General features: G+C 40.2%; 1 protein-coding gene across 11 annotated transcripts in view; it reads left to right on the plus strand.

Annotated features, from left to right (window-relative positions):
* NUP210L (nucleoporin 210 like) overlaps positions 1-17,440 on the plus strand; it is an 83,558-nt gene that overhangs the window by 18,396 nt on the left and 47,722 nt on the right. For 10 of the 11 annotated variants that reach the window (XM_040452856.1, XM_040452852.1, XM_040452858.1 and 7 more), the window contains 3 exons: positions 12,980-13,117; positions 13,792-13,947; positions 16,750-16,948. In XM_040452856.1, coding sequence (XP_040308790.1) covers positions 12,980-13,117; positions 13,792-13,947; positions 16,750-16,948 — 493 coding nt within the window. The remainder of the gene's footprint in view (positions 1-12,979; positions 13,118-13,791; positions 13,948-16,749; positions 16,949-17,440) is intronic. The other variant, XM_040452857.1, reaches the window with a different exon arrangement.

Genomic DNA, 17,440 nt, shown 5'->3' on the forward strand with positions numbered 1-17,440 from the left:
GATCAAGAGTTGAATGCTCTACCAGCTGAGCCAGCCAGGAGCCCCTCACGTTTTTTTGTTTTTTTTTTTTTTTAATGTTTATTTATTTTTGAGAAAGAGAGAGACAGAGTGTGAGCCAGGGAAGATCAGAGAGAGAGGGAGACACAGAATCGGAAGCAGGCTCCAGACTCTGAGCTGTCAGCACAGAGCCCAAAGCAGGGCTCGAACTCACAAACTGTGAGATCATGACCTGAGCCAAAGTGGGACTTGTAACTGATTTAGCCACCCAGGCGTCCCTAATTTTTATTTTTTTAAATGTTTTATTATTTTTGAGAGAGAGAATACGAGCAGGGGAGAGGCAGAGAGAGAGGGAGACAGAGAATCCAAAGCAGGCTCCAGGCTCTGAGCTCAACCCACGGGGCCACCCAAGTACTCCAGTTTCTTTTTTCTTTCTTAACTTTTTATTTATTTTTTTAACAATTTTTTTTAACGTTTATTTATTTTTGAGACAGAGACAGAGCATGAATGGGGGAGGGTCAGAAAGAGGGATACACAGAATCTGAAACAGGCTCCAGGCTCTGAGCTGTCAGCACAGAGCCCGACACGGGGCTCGAACTCATGGACTGTGAGATCATGACCTGGGCTGAAGTCGGACACTCAACCAACTGAGCCACCCAGGCACCCCTTTTCTTAACTTTTTAAAAAATGTTTATTTTTGAGAGCATGCTTGAGCACGTGTGCAAGTGGAGGAGGGGCAGAGAGAGGAGGGGTAAGAGGACCTAAAGTGGGCTCTTTGCTGACAGCAGAGAGCCTGATGTGGGGCTTGAACTCACAAGCCATGAGATCATGAGCTGAGCCAAAGTCGGATGCTTAACCCACTGAGCCACCCAGGCACCCCTGTATAGCAGTTTTTTAATGGGTATTCCTACCTCTGATATCACCCCTAGCTGGAACCATATTCTAAAAGCTACAGAAATTGTGTGTTTACTGTTTAAATTCCTTTGGTGGCATCCCATTGGTTTTAAGGTAAAGTTAAAACTCCTTAATATGGTTTTAATAGGGCCCTCCATGACAGAGATCACAAAGGGGGTGATCTCTAGCCTATATCTTGGTTTGTGGTCTTTTTATTTTGGCGTGCAAACTTTCTATTTATTTATTTTTTTGACCTTTTATTTACCTACTTATTTTAGAGGGCGAGAGAGCATGAATGGGAGGGGGGAAGAGGGAGATAGAGAGAGAATCTTAAGCAGGCTCCAGGCTTAGCACAGAGCAGATGTGGGGCTGAATCCCATGACCCTGGGATCATGACCTGAGCATCAGTTGCTCAACTGAATGAGGTGCCCCAAAAACTTCTTTTTAATTGAGCAATTTTATTTATTTTTTACTTATTCTTTTTATTTGACAGTTTCTTTTTTTTTTATTTTAATTTTTTAAATGTTTATTTTTGAAAGAGAGACAGAGTGTGAGCCGGGGAGGGACAGAGAGGGAGACACAGAATCTGAGGCAGTCTCCAGGCTCTGAGCTGTCAGCACAGACCCCGACCATGGGGCTTGAACTCATGGACCAGGAGATCATGATCTGAGCCTGAGATGGATGCTTAATCGACTGAGGCACCCAGGTGCCCCTTAATTTAAATAAAACCTAGGATTTCTGCTTCTCTAGGTTATATGAAAATCTGAGAGGGGCATCCGGATGGGCATCCCCTCAGTCGGTTGAGCATCCGACTTAGGCTCAGGTCATGATTTCACTGTTTGTGAGTTCAGGCCCCGAGTTGGGCTCCCTGCTGTTAGCCTGCTTCGCATCCTGTGTCCCCTTCCCTCTGCCCCTCCCCAACTTGCACTCTCTCCAAACAGAAAAAAAGAATCTGACAATGATTAACTGGGACAGACAGTGGCTACACCATTTAGACTATGCTTTTAATTCTGCTGTTTCCCTCCATTCACTATTATTTCATATTCAGCTTAATAGGCCTGTCTAGGGGTGCCTGTATGGGCTCAGTTGGTTAAGTGTCAGACTTCCGCTCACGCCATGATCTCATGGTTCATGAGTTCAAGCCCCATGTCAGGCTCTGTGCTGACAGCTGGGAGCCTGGAGCCTGCTTCGGATTCTGTGTCTCCCTCTCTCTCTGCCCCTCCCTTGCTTGTGTTCTGTCTCTCTCTCAAAAATAAATAAACATTAAAAAAAAAATGCTGTGGGAATTTAATTTTGTGACTCTACCTGAATGATTGGCCCAAGACAACTTTTCCAGTTGCAGGTCTTGTCACTCTCTCTCCATTATGTATCAACCACACTGAACTTCCAGTTTCTAGAAAATGCATTCTTCCTTTCTGCCTCTAAGTTTCCTTTCCATTTGTTTATTTTCATTGTTATAAACAAATATAGTTTCTTTTGTCTATAATACTTTGTGTACTCAGTGTGAAACATCACTTCTTCAGGCCTGTTTTCCCCTTTCATATATATTCTCAGAACTCCCAAACTTCCCAGGTCATAATATTCATCATATTTTACTGTTATTATTTGCTCCTTTTATCACATTATAAACTTTGAGGGCAATGATTATGCCTACTTTGTTCACAACTGTTGCCCTAACATCTGACAGAGTGACTAACATGTCGTTGGCAGAAATAAGTATTTGTTAAATGGTGTTTGGGTTACTTATATCAATTTTAGGTTTACATTCATTAGTAAAATATGTCCAGTTTTTTCAACAATATTTACTCAACAGTTGTTTTTTTTTAAGTTTACTTATTTATTTTGAGAGAGAGTGCAAGTAGGGGAGGAGCAGAGAGAGAGGGGGGGGGAGAGAGAGAGAATTCCAAGCAGTCTCTGCACTGTGCAGAGCCCAATGCAGGGCTCGAACTCAGGAACCATAAGATCATGACTTGAGCTGACGTCGGACACTTAACTGACTGAGGCACCCAGGTGCCCCTCTTTTGTTTTCAATATTAAAAAAAATTTTTTTAAGTAATCTCTACACCCAACATAGGGCTTGAATTCATGACCCTGAGATATCAAGAGTGACATATCCTGGGGCACCTGGGTGGCTCAGTCAGTTAAGTGCCTGACTTCGTTCAGGTCATGATCTTACAGTTCGTGGGTGCTGACAGCGCCTGGAGCCTGCTTCAGATTCTGTGTCTCCCTCTCTCTTTGCCCCTCACCTGCTCATGCTCTCTCTCTCTCTCAAAAATAAACATTAAAAAAATTTTTTTAATAAAAAAAATGTGACATACTGTACCAACTGAGCCAGCCAGGCACCCCCTCAGTTTTTTCAATAATATTTAATACACAGTGATTTTTTTTGTACACTGTATGACATTTCTGGCAATTTGACACTATTGTAGAATCATTCTTCAATCCCAAAGATCCTGCTTTTTAAAAAATAATATGTTTTAAAATGAGCTCTCACCATCACCTCTTTATTTTTATTTATTTTTTTTAATGTTTATTTTTGAGAGAGAGAGAGAGAGAGAGAGAGCAAGAGAGGCAGAGTACAAGTAGGGGAGGGGTAGAGAGAGGGAGACACAGAATCTGAAGTAGGCTCCAGGCTCTGAGCTGTCAGCACAGAGCCCGACGCGGGCTCAAATTTGTGAACCGAGAGATCATGATTTGAGCCGAAGTCAGATGCTTAACCGATTGACTCACCCAGGCGCCCCACACCCTTACTCTTTTAAAAATTGTTTTTAGGGGCACCTGGGTGGCGCAGTCGGTTAAGCGTCCGACTTCAGCCAGGTCACGATCTCGCGGTCCGTGAGTTCGAGCACCGCGTCAGGCTCTGGGCTGACGGCTCAGAGCCTGGAGCCTGTTTCCGATTCTGTGTCTCCCTCTTTCTCTGCCCCTCCCCCATTCATGCTCTGTCTCTCTCTGTCCCAAAAATAAATAAACGTTGAAAAAAAAATTTAAAAATTGTTTTTATTTTGATATTTTTGCCTAATTATGCTGTTCATCAAGTTCAGATTTGGTGTGGAAATTGTAATTGACACCTACCATACTCTTTTTTTTTTTTTAAATAAAGCTTCACTAAAAAAAATTTTTTTTAATATTTATTTTTGAGAGAGAGAGAGCACGAGCAGGGGAGGGTCAGAGAGAGAGGGAGACACAGAATCTGAAGCAGGCTCCAGGCTCTGAGCCAGCACAGAACCTGACGTGGGGCTCAAACTCACTAACTGTGAGATCACGACTTGAGCTGAGGCCAGATGCTTAACCAACTGAGCCACCCAGGCACCCTGACACCTACTATACTCTTAATTTGGTGAGGCTAGAGACAGTTCTTGGGTTTTCCTAGTTTCCTTAATACCTAGTCAAGAGATAGTAATTCATCTTTTTTGTGTTGGGATTAAAATGTGGATTATGTATGGTCCGAAATTGGAAAGTCTTCATTGAATATATTGGAGCACTTAACCATTTTGGAGGAAAAGTTATTAATAACTTTCTTAAACTGTTTATTTTGGAATTATAGATTTACAGGAAGTTATAGAAATAGTACATAGGACAAGATGTACAGATGGCCAATAAACATATAAAAACATGTTCAACATAATTAGTCATTAGGAAAATTCAAATCAAAATCATAATGAGATACCACTTGACACCCACTGGCTGAAAATAAGAAGGACAGACAATGACAAGTATTGATAAGCATGTAGAGAAATTTGAACCCTTACACACTCTTGGGGGGAATGTGTGTAAGTGAATAAATGGTGTTGCTGCTTTGGAAAACACCTGGCAGTTATCAACAGACAAAATACAGAACTACTGTGTTACCCGGCCATTCTGCTCTTATGTATATATGCAAGAAACATGAAAACATTTTGACTCAAAAGCTTGTGCATGAATGTTCATAGCATTATTTATAGTAGAAAGTGGACACAACCCAAATGTTCATCAGCTGAGGAGTAGATAATAAATTATGGTACATCCATATTCCATACAATGGAATATTTGGCAATAGAAAACAAGTACTGATATATGCTACAGCATGGGTAATTCTTGAAAACATTATGCTGAGTGAAAAAGCCAGACACAGGCCACATGTTGCATGATTGCATTTATGTGAAATGTCAAAAACAGGCAAATCCATAGACAGAAAGCAGTAAATGCGGTCGCCTAGGACTGGGGGAGGGAGTGGTCACCTAGGACTGAGAGAGGTAGTGGTCAGCTAGGGATGGGAGAGGGAGTGGTCACCCAGGACTGGGGGAGGCAGTGGTCACCTAGGATTGGGGGAGGGAGCAGTCACCTAGGGCTAGGAGAGGAAGCCGTCATCTAGGGCTGGGGGAGGGAGTGGAGGGCTTGGAGAGTGACAGCTAAGGTGTAGGGTTTGGTTTTGGTGTAATGAAAATGTTCTAAAATTGATTGTGGGGATGGATGAAAAACTGAAGGTACTAAACATAATGCCCTTAATATTTATCTAAATTGTTACATGCATCAATATAGAATTTAAAAACTGCTGAGTTATATTCCATTGTATTGATACACTAGAGTTTTTTAACCATTCAGCTATTGAAGGACATTTTTTTCCCCTAGTATTTGGCTATAATAAATAAAGTGGCTCTGAACCCTTTTTATTTTTAAGTTATTTATTTTGAGAGAGAGAGAGGGAACAGGGGAGGAGCAGAGAGGGAGAGAGAGAATCCCAAGCAGGTTCTGTGCTCTCAGCGCAGAGCCTGACACAGGGCTTGAACCCACAAAACTTTGAGATCATGACTTGAGCCAAAACCAAGAGTTAGACACTTAACCAACTGAGCCGCCCAGGTACCCCAATAATTCTAATAATTTATCTATAGAATCACTTATATTTTATATCATATCATCTGTAATTGACAGATTTGATTCTTTCCTGTCCTAATCCAATACCCACTTTTTCCAATCGTAATGCCTTTTACTTTTTTTTCTTGCCTTATTCACAATCTCCAGTACAATGCCAAACAGACATGGTAATAATGTTTCTGATCTCAAAGGAAAGCCTTTTCTCTGTTAAGTGTGATGTTTAGTTTCTTTAAACAATATGCCCTTTCAGGGGTGCCTGGGGGGCTCAGTCAGTTAAGTGTCCGACTTCAGCTCAGGGCATGATCTCACGGTTCATGGGTTCGAGCCCCGCATGGGGCTCTGTGCTGACAGCTCAGAGCCTAGAGCCTGCTTCAGATTCTGTGTCTCCTTCTCTCTCTGCCCCTCCTCTGCTCACACTCTGTCTCTCTCTCTCTCTCTCTCTCTCTCTCTCTCTCTCTCTCTCAAAAATAAATAAACATTAAAAAATTTTTTTTAAAGGTATACCCTTTCAAATTACTGAAATTTCCTTTTATTCCTAAGTTCCCATATCCTAGATGAGTGAATGTTATATTTCAGTGTATATTTCCTGCAAACGTTAAGATGATTCCGTAATTTTGGGGCACCTGGGTGGCTTAGTCAGTTAAGCGTCCATCTTTGCAGGTCATGATCTCTGGGTCTGTGAGTTCGAGCCCCGCATCGGGCTGTGTGCTGACAGCTCAGAGCCTGGATCCTGCTTCGGATTCTGTGTCTCCCTCTCTCTTTGCCCCTCCCCTGCTCACACTCTTGTCTCTATCTCTCAAAAGTAAATGTTAAAAAAAAAGATGCTTCTGTAATTTCTTTTTCTATTGTGAATTTCAGTAATTTTTTAAGTTTATTTATATTTAGAGAGAGAGAGAAAGAGCACACAAGTAGGGGAGGGGCAGACAAAAAGAGAGACTGAGACTCCCAGGCAGACTCCATGTTGTCAATGCGGAGACCAACTTGGGGCTTGAAGTCCTGAACTGTGATGTCATGATCTGAGCCAAAATCAAGAGTCTGACGCTTAAATGAATGAGTGATCCAGGTGCTCCTTTTACTTTCTTTTCTATTTTTTGGAATAGTTTCAGAATAGGTTTTTAAAAAAATTTTTTTAATGTTTATCTAAGAGAGGGAGAGGGAGAACGAATGGGGAGGGGCAGATAGAGAAGGAGAGGGAGAGAATCCCAAGCAGGCTTCGCACTGCCAGCACAGAGCCTGGTGTGGGGCTCGAACTCACAAACTGTGAAATCATGACCTGAGCCAAAGCCAAGAGTCAGACACTTAACTAAGCCACTGAGGCACCCCCAGAAGAATAGGTATTAATTCTTCTTTAAATTTTTGGTAGAATTCACCTCTGAATCCATCTGGCCCTGGACTTTTGTTTGTTGGCAGTTTTTTGATTACTGATTCAGTTTCATTGTTGGTAATCAGTGTGTGCAATGTTCCTATTTCTTCCTGTTTTAGTTTTGGTAGGTTATATGTTTCTAGGAGTTAATCCATTTCTTCTAGGTTGTCCAATTTGTTGTCATCTAGTTATTCATAATATTCTCTTATAATTGTATCTCTGTGGTTTTGGTTGTTATTTCTTCTCTTTCATTTGTGATTTTATTTATTTGGGTCCTTCCACTTTTCTTTTGGATAAGTCTGACTAGAGGTTTATCAATTTTTTCCCCCAAAGAATCAGCTCCTGGTTTCATTGGTCTGTTCTCTTGTTTTTCAGTTTCTATATCATTTATTTTTGTTCTAATCTTTATTATTTCCTTCCTTTTGCTGGTTTTAGGTTTTGTTTGTTCTTTTTCTAGTTCCTTCAAGTGTAATATTAGATTGTTTATTTGAGATTTTTCTTGCGTCTTGAGGTACGCCTGTATTGCTATAAACTTAGAACCACTCTTACATCCTAAAGGTTTCAAATCATTGTGGTTTATTTTCATTTGTTTTTGTGTACTTTTTTATTTCTTTTATTTCATGGTTGACCCATTCATTATCTATTTAACCTTCACCTATTTGTGGTCTTTCCAGATTTTTTCTTGTGGTTGACTTCTGGTTTCATAGCATTGTAGTCAGAAAAGATGCATATGACTTCAGTCTTTTTGAATTTGTTGATGCTTGTTTTGTGGCCTAATATGTGTGATCTGTTCTGGAGAATGTTCCACATACACTGTAAAAGGATGTATATTCTGCTGTTTTGGGATAGAATGCTCTGAATATATCTGTTAAATACACTTGGCCCAGTGTGTCATTCAAAGCCATTGTTTCCTTGTTGATTTTCTGTTTTGATGACCTGTCCATTGATGTGAGTGGTGTGTTAAAGGCCCATAATGTTATTGTATAGTAATTGTAATATCATTGTATATTGTATTGCATTTGATAATAGTCAATTAGTTCCTTTATGTTTTTTTATTAATTGTTTTATGTGTTTGGGTTCTCTCATGTTGGATGCATAAATATTTACAATTGCTATATTTTCTTGTTGGATTGTCCCTTTTATTATTGCAAGGTGCTCATCTTTGCCTCTTGTTATGGTCTTTGTTTTAAAGTCTGTATTGTTACTTCAGCTTTCTTTTGACACCCATTTGCATGATAAATATTATTCTGTCCCTTCACTTTCAGTCTGCAGGTGTCTTTAGGTCTAGAACGAGTCCCTTGTTGGGATCCTGGCTGGCTCAGTCAATAGAACATGCGGCTCTTGATCTTGGGGTTGTAGGTTCAAGCCCCACATTGGATGTAGAGATTACTTAAAAATAAAATCTTAAATAAACAAAATGGGTCTCTTGTAGGAAGCATATAACTGGGTCTTTGTTGTTGTTGTTTTATCCATTCTGTGTCTTTTGATTGGAGCATTTAGTGCATTTACTTTCCAAGTCATTATTGGTAGTTATGTATTTTTGCCATTTGGTTACTTGTTTTCTGGTTGTTTCTGAAGATTTTCTCTGATCCTTGTCTTTCCCTCTTTCATCATATGCTGGTTTTCTTTAGTGATGTATTTGGATTTCTTTCCTTGCATTCTTTGCTTATTTATTAGTGGTTTCGATTTGTGGTTGCCATTAGGTTTGTATATAACCTCTTCTGCATAAAGCAGTCAATATTAAGCTGATGGCTGTTTAACTTTGAACCCATTCTTTCTCTTCTCCTCCCCATGTTTATGTATATGTTGTCATATTTTAGATCCTTTTATTTTGTGAGTTTCTTGAGTGAGTTTTTACAGAAATATTCATTTTTACTTCTTTTGTATGTTCTACTTTACATACTCTCACTAATGGTCTTCCCTTTCTATTCATAGAGTCCTCTTTAGGTTTCTTGTAGGGCTGGTTTAGTAGTCATGAACTTCTTTAGGTTTTACTTGTCTGGGAAACTCTCTCTCTCTCTGCTTCTATTCTGCCTGAGAGTCTTGCTGGATAGAGTATTCTTCGCTGCAGGTTTTTCTCATGTAGCACGTTGGTCATGCTACTCCCTTCTGGCTTGGGAAAAATCTATTGATAGCTTTATGGGTTTCTCTTGTATGTAACTGTCTTCTTTTGTCTTGCTGCTTTTAAGATTTTTTCTTTTTTTAATACTTTGTTTTAATGTTTTTGTTTTTGAGAGAGAGAGAGAGGGAAAAGAGCACGAGTGGGGAGGAGCAGAGAGAGAGAGGAGAACAGAGGATCCAAAGCGGGATCTGGGCTGACAGCAGAGAGCCCAACATGGGGCTTAAACCCACAAACCATGAGATCATGACCTGAACCAAAGTCAGACACTCAACTGGCTGAGCCACCCAGGTGCCCCTTTAATAATTTTTTTAATGTTTATTTATTTTGAGACAGATAGAGTGTGTGAAAGTAGGGAAGGGGTAGAGAGAGAGAGAAAAAAAAAAATCTCAAGCCTACTCTGTGCTGTCAGCACAGAGTCAGACATGGGGCCCAATCTCATGAACCGTGGGATCATGACCTGAGCTGAAATCAAGAGTCAGACCCTTAACCGCCTGAGCTACCCAGGCGCCCCTAAGATTTTTTCCTTACCACTCTATTCTGCCATTTTAATTACAATATGTCTTGGTGTGGATCTGCTTTTGTTGGAGGTTCTCTGTGCCTCCTGGATCTGGATATCTGTTTCCTTCCCCAGATGAGGGAAATTTTTAGCTATTATTTCTTCAAAGGAATTCTCTGGCCCCTTTTCTCTTTCTTCTTCTTCTGAGATTCCTATAATACAAATGTTTTTACATTTGATGGAGTTACCGAGTTCCCTAAGTCTCTTCTTGTTTTATGTAATTCTTTTTTTTCTCCCGTTTGTTCAGCTTCATTGGTTTCCATGACTCTGTCTTCTAGGTCACTGATTCGTTCCTCTGCTTCCTCTAGCCTGCTGTTCATTCCATCAAGCATGTTTCTCATTTTACTTATTGAGTCCTTTATCTCTGCTATGTTATTCCTTATCTCTGTGTTAATGGTCTCACTGGTGTCCTCCACTCTTTTCTCAAGTCCAGCGAGTATCTTTATGGTCATTATTTTTATTTATGTATGTTATGTATGTTTATTTTTGAGAGAGAGAGAGATGGAGTGCAAGCAGAGAAGGGGCAGAGAGAAAGAGGGAGACTGAATCCAAAGCAGGCTTCAGGCTCTGAGCTATCAGCATAGAGTCTGATACAGTACTTGAACTCACCAACCATGAGATCCTGACCTGAGCCGAAGTCAGACGCTTAACCAATTGAGCTACCCAGGCGCCCCTATGGTCATGACTTTAAATTCTCCATCAGGCTTGTTCCTTCTCTCTGTTTCACTTAGATCTCTGACTGTGGTCTTGTCCTGTTCTTTCACTGGACAGATTCCTCTGTCTTCTCATTTGGTCTAAGTCTCTGTGCCTGTTTCTGTGTACTAAGAAAGTCAGCTACATCTCCTGCTGTTGAAGGTAATGGCCTTATGAAAAAGAGGTCCTGTAGTGCCCTGCTTCGTAGTGTCCCCTGTTGCCCAGGGCCTGGCGCTTCCGGGAGTATCTCCAGTGTGTGCTGCCTGCATGTACTCTGCTGTCGTGTCCTGGCTGCTTTACCTTTCAAGCCAGTCGTGTGCAGAGGCTCTCTTTGCCTGTTGTGGGCAGTGTTTGGTCCCTGGCCTGAATGTGGCAACTTTTAAGTGGATGTGCTCTGGTCTGCTTATGAGATGAAACCTGTTGCCACCACCACCAGAACCCAGGCCTTGCAAAACCCCTGGGTTGAAAGATGTGGTGTGGGCAGGAGTTTGGACCGCTCTTCTGGGGTTGGGAGCTTGCTGTGCTGGGAGTGGGGCGAGCGTAAGTGGCAGCGGGGGTTCCTCTGGAGTGCAAGGGGGCGGGGCTTGTTGTAAGCAAGTTAGGTAGCGAGTGTGGGCACTGCACCGGTTCCCACAGGTGCCCTGTACTTACCCTGAGAGGCAGGGGAGGGAAACGGTGCCTGCTAGTGCCTTTGTTTCTGGAAGGGTCTCTCTGTGAATGTCGCCTCTGTGGGATGCAGTTGGAGAAGAGCAGATAACCTCCCCACTGTGTGTCCCAGATGCTCTTCAGATCTCTTTTTCCATGCTGTGTGTCTGCAAGCTGTTTGCTCTGCTTTCTGTCCAGGAGCTGCTCAATGCCCCCTCCCCCCAACCCCCAACACTCTCCCCTCCCATGCCCATCGACCTTTAAAACTCCAGGCCTTGGGGCGCCTGGGTGGCGCAGTCGGTTAAGCGTCCAACTTCGGCCAGGTCACGATCTCGCGGTCCGTGAGTTCGAACCCCGCGTCGGGCTCTGGGCTGATGGCTCAGAGCCTGGAGCCTGTTTCCGATTCTGTGTCTCCCTCTCTCTCTGCCCCTCCCCCGTTCATGCTCTGTCCCTCTCTGTCCCAAAAATAAATAAACGTTGAAAAAAAAATTTTTTTTTTAAATTAAAACAAAAAACAAACAAACAAAAAAAAACTCCAGGCCTTAAGCCCCAGGTTGCAAGTACTCGAAATTCAGCCCCTCTCACCTTCTGCTTTCCCAGCCAATTGCTATGGGGAATCATTGTCTCCCTGTACTTCCCTGTACGCTAGTCTGTCTCTCACCCTTCTCCATGACTTACTGTGGCTCCCTCCCCACCACAGTGGCCACAATCTATTTCCCTCCCAAACCATGTCTTCCTATTTTCTTCAGCATGGCTTCTTTTCCACCCCTAGTTATGGAGTTTGATCTGGTAGTCTTCAGGTCGGTTTTGGGGGGTATTTAGGAGGATCTGGTAGTTATACTCATGGGAATATATTCTGGGTATATTCATGGGATGAGGTGAGCCTAGGGTCCTCCTAGGTTGGGGTCTGCCACTACCTTCCCTAGCCCCCAGAACACCCATATCTTATAGCAGAATGATGTTCTCTTAAACTGAAAGACTTATTTTCAGTTTATGATCCAGCTACTTTAAAGACTGAGGAGAAAATTCAGGGCCGTTATCACAGATGTGAGAATGTTAATAAATATTTCAGGGGTGCCTGGGTGGCTTGGTTAAGCATCCAACTTTGGCTCAGGTCATGATTTCACAGCTCATGGGTTTGAGCCCCATGTCAGTCTCTGTGTTGACAGCTCAGAACCTGGAACCTGCTTCAGATTCTGTGTCTCTCTCTGTCTATGCCCCTTCCCTGCATCACACACTGTCTCCCTCTGTCCTAAAAATAAGTAAACATTAGCAAAAAATAAAATAATAAATATTTCATATTTCAGGGCTTCTTTAAAAACCAGATAGATAAAAAAAAAATTGGTTGATTGATTTTTGCCTTTGTAGGGAAAATGCCAAGATAGTTGAGTGGGGGCAGTTGTTTTATCTCTATACATTCCCCCCAATCTTGCTGTTTCTTTAATGATGAAAGGACTGTCTTAACCCTAGCACCTTTAATGTTCCTTTTATTCTGAGTAGCTTGGAATATCCCTTTGTCTTCATAGTTTACATATTTAACTGATGGTTGTTCAAGGGTCTTTCTTTCTGAAACTATGGTATCTCTTCTTATGTTGATAAAACTTTGTTATGTCAGGAAATTTTAACAATTTTCCCAGATGGTGATACTTATTTTAACTCTGATAAAAGCCCTTTCGTTATTATTGGAGTATAGAAGCTGTGGTTCTTCAATGAATAGGAATATTTATTTACTTCTTTTATAGAAAGAAACTGGTTGAGTAATTCATTAGCACACCATTTTGCTGATGTTTTGCAAATAAATGAATGTGGATTGTAAAAAAGTCCTTATAAAATCTGTTTTGCACCCTTTTCCCTATAGAATAAAAATATTCAGCTTATAAAATTTCCAATTGTACATCAGCAAGAAGTGAAGATTTATTTTCCTATCAAGCTTACACCCAACTTTCTGGCATTTCCTCATCATCCTATGGGAATATTATATCGTTATAAAGTACAGGTATGGTGTTCTGTAATACGAAAAAAATTGACAAAGAGATAATTCAGTTTCTCTGATAGCTTAATTTATTGAAATTTGGTTAATGTTTAAAAATTTTCCCCCTAATCCTAGTAACATAACCCAGTTTCTGGTGACAACCAAGTTGTTGTTGAATACTATCATCTTGATAAGACATGCTGTACTTTCTGTCTCTCTTCCACATATTCATTACTTGTGGCTTTTGTAAAGTTTTGTCAAGCTCCCTTGTGCCCTTTTTGACATTTTGTGATAGTGCCATTACATAAGCTCCCTTTGGTATTTCCCTACCCAAGTGCCTGCTTTCCTATAGCATCATATCTTCTTAGCATGTCCAGAAATAATTTCTTCTTTTTTTTTCTTTTGATGTTTATTTATTTTTGAGAGAGAGAGGGAGACACAGAATCTGCAGCAGGCTGCAGTCTCTGAGCTGTGAGCACAGACCCTGATGCGGGGCTCAAATTCACGAACCACAAGATCATGACCTGAGCTGAAGTCAGACGCTTAACCGACTGAGCCACATAGGCGCCCCCAGAAATAATTTGTTATATAGTTTTATTATTTCTTAAACTTTATTTCACTGGATTTTACTTCTTTGCTTAAATTTCATTTTCCTCCATTGGCAGTTAAATATAAATAGGGTTGTTATTTTTTCGCAGGTAGAGGGTGGCAGTGGCAACTTCACTTGGACCTCTTCTAATGAAACAGTGGCTGTGGTGACCACCAAAGGAGTAGTGACTGCAGGCCAGGTCAGGGGGAACAGTACTGTTTTGGCCCGAGATGTACAAAATCCCTTTCGATATGGAGAAATTAAGGTAAATAACTCTCCAAAGATCCTTATTATCACCCCTGAGACACTGCTGGCTAAATTTAAGTACAGAACAAATAAAAATAATAAATTTAAGTACAGAACATGTTTTTTTTTTTTTTAATGTTTATTTATTTTTGAGAGAGAGAGAGAGAGAGAGACAGAGAGACAGAGCACAAGCAGAGGAGGGGCGGAGAGAGAGAGGGAGACGCAGAATCCGAAGCAAGTTCCAGGCTCGAACCCACGAACCATGGGATCATGACATGAACTGAAGTCAGATGCTTAACCGACTAAGCCACCCAGGCACCCCAAGTACAGAACATGTTTAAAAATCTTTCTACTCCAAATTGGGTATTTGAAAATGAGGCTCAAATTCAGTCTGAAAGTACATATTCCTTAAATATTTCTGGACCTTGGTTGAATCCTGCTTCACTTCACAGCCAGTTACTGAATGGGTATTCTTGTTTCCTTATCTCTCAAGTGGAGATAATGATAGTATCTACTTCAGTGGGTTATTGTCAGAATTAAATGACTTAAGGTTTATTTCAATGCTTGGAATATATTCAATAATTAGTTATCTATTTTGTTACTGTATTTTGTTATTATCACATGACCTTCGTAATAACTTTATTTTTAGTCTCATATTGCTTGTCTTGATTAAAAACTTCTTTTTACTATATAATCACATTCTTGTTTTTCCTCCACTTTTGATATATGTTAACGTGTGTTGTCCCCTGAAAGACTTAGCGTTTTCTTATCATTCAGTGAACATTTACTAAGTAGTCTTAAGGCACTTAACTCCATACTAGATATCATAGGACATTCAAAGCAACATAACATATCATCCCTGCTTTAAAGAATCTAAATTCTATTTGGGAGATCTATTCACATGAATTTAAATAACATTTTAAGGGAATGATGTGAGTTATTTTAAAGCAGTATATGATTGAGAGCTACTTGAATTGTGTAGTAAAAGTATTATTAATATATAAAAGAAAAATCCTTGTAGATTTGACTACTTAGAGACTGTCATGAAGAGATGAGAATTTGAACAAGACTTTGAAAGATAGAGCCAAACTAAGGCCTAAGGATCAAACTCAACCTGCTGCTTTTTTGATAAACTTTTATCAGAACACAGCCACCCTCATTCATTTACGTATTGCTACTTTCAAGCCACAACTAGAGAGTTGGGGGTTGTCTCAGAAACTGTGTGCGCGCGCCCCCCCCCCCCCAGCAAGCCTAAAATGTTTGCTGTCTAGCTTATTCCAGAAAACTTTTGCTGATTCCCACAGTAGACAGTGGAGAGCCATCCCAGGTTTTTAAGGTCAATAATATGGTAGAGCTTGTGTTTAGAAAGTACCTGATTGTTTTTTTTGTCGGTCACAAGTATAATATTAAAAAAAAAAAGGAATGGAAGATATTTGCTAGTGCTATGTACTAGTAGATTAGAATTGATAGAAGGGAGAAATGAAGGAAAAGTGTCCAGTTAAGCCTGACTTAGTAATATGGTATTGAGAATAGAGAAAAGGGGGAAAATGAAGTGTTATTTTGCAGGTAGACTTAGTCAGATTTGATGCCCAGTGGAGTGGGGAAGACTGAAAGATTTAAAGACAGGGGTTTCTGCAGCTTTGGCAGCTGGATGAATATAAAATGCAAGAAAAGGAAACAGGAAAAGAGGAAGATGATGAATTCAGTTTTGAATACATTTAGTGTGACTCACCTGCAGGGCATCTGGGTGAATATTTGGTATTGATAATAGGGTTCTGAAGTACAACTGAAAGATTAGGACTAGAAATAAACATTTGGAATTATCAGCATATGGTTGGCCATTGAAGTTTTGGAACTGGGTAAGGTTTCCGAGGAAGAGCATATAGGCAGAAGAGAAGGTGAACTCTAAGTAATATGTGTCATTTTAAGGGATGTAGGCAGAACAAGATGAACTAACAGAAGGAGCAAGGAAAGTGACAGAAAAAATAGTCCCTTTGGGCTACCATAACAAAATACCACAGACTGGGTGGTGTATAAACAACAGAAATTTATTTCTCACAGTTTGGAGCCTGAGAAGTCCAAAATCACGGCACCAGCAGATTTGGTGTCTGGTGAGGGAAAATTCCAGATTCATAGGAGGCTGTCTTTTTTGCTGTAACCTCACATGGTAGAAGGGCTAGGGAGTTCTGTGGGGTCTCTTTTATAAAGGCACTAATTTAATTTCATTCACGACCTGATCACCTCCCAAAGTCCTCACCTCCTAATACCATCACTTTGGGGAATTAGGATTTCAACATAGGAATTTGAGGGGGGGGGGGACACAAACATTTAATCTATAGCATTTAATCTATAGCAAAGACAAAAGATATTTTTTAAAAGATACTGAGAAGAGGAAGTGCTTTATATCTGAGGTTAGCAAAGTTTTTCTGCAAAGGGCCAGACAGTAAATATGTTAGCATTTGTAAACCACGTATATATATACTCTCATATTCTTCTTTGTTGTTGTTTGTTTTAAAACCTTTTAAGGATGTGAAAACCATTCTTAGCTTACAAAAACTAAGAAAATTGGGCACTGGCCATCATTTGCCAGATTCTTGCTGTATGGTGTTAGATGCTTTAGAGAAATCAGTTGATGAAGGAATGAAACGAGTGACATGATTAACACTCCCTCCCCAGCACACAGTATATGATACATATTTTTGTACACAAAACATACATATGTGTTTACGTACGTGTGTATTTAAATACTTAAGGAACGCTTTCTTTTCTTCTTAGACTTTCCTGACATAACTTTCTTGAAAGATTAATTTTTTCCCTCTAGATATATGTCCTGAAACTGAACAAAATGGAACTGTTACCATTTCATGCTGATGTGGAGATTGGCCAGATTATAGAAATCCCCATTGCAATGTATCATGTAAATAAGGAGACCAAAGAAGTCATCGTGTTCACAGACTGCTCTCATTTATTGTTGCATCTGAACATGGATAAGCAAGGGGTCTTTACTCTTCTCAAGGAAGGTAAGAGTAAGCCTTTTATTTTCTCCTTTCTTTGTCTTTGAATGAAAGGACCAATCATCAATTCAGAAACTACAAACTATAGTATAAATTCACATATTACCTTTCTTTGTAGTACTTTTATTTATTCCATCAACTGCCTTGTTATGATGTAATTTAAAAACAAAGGCACAGAAATTGAATAGCATTTTCAGAGTCCTTGTAGCTATTCCTTCAATTCCTATGAAGATCTTTCTAATCTCAAGCTTCCTCTTTCTTTAATATATATATCATACATCTTTCTAAGATAGATGTAGTGACATTATTAAATTTATTCAAAAAAAAGAAAGTATCTTTTTCTTTCTTTTTTTTTTTTAATGTTTATTTTTGAGAGTGGAGGAAAGGCCAGAGATGGGGGGACAGAAGATCCAAAGTGGGCTCCGTGTTGTCAGCGGGTTTTGAATCATGAATGGTGACATCATGGCCTGAGCTGAAGTTGAACGCTTAACTGATGGA

The sequence above is a fragment of the Herpailurus yagouaroundi genome, unplaced genomic scaffold (assembly GCF_014898765.1).
Source record: "Herpailurus yagouaroundi ecotype Mexico unplaced genomic scaffold, PumYag 207, whole genome shotgun sequence".
NCBI classification, from domain to species: Eukaryota; Metazoa; Chordata; class Mammalia; order Carnivora; family Felidae; genus Herpailurus; species Herpailurus yagouaroundi.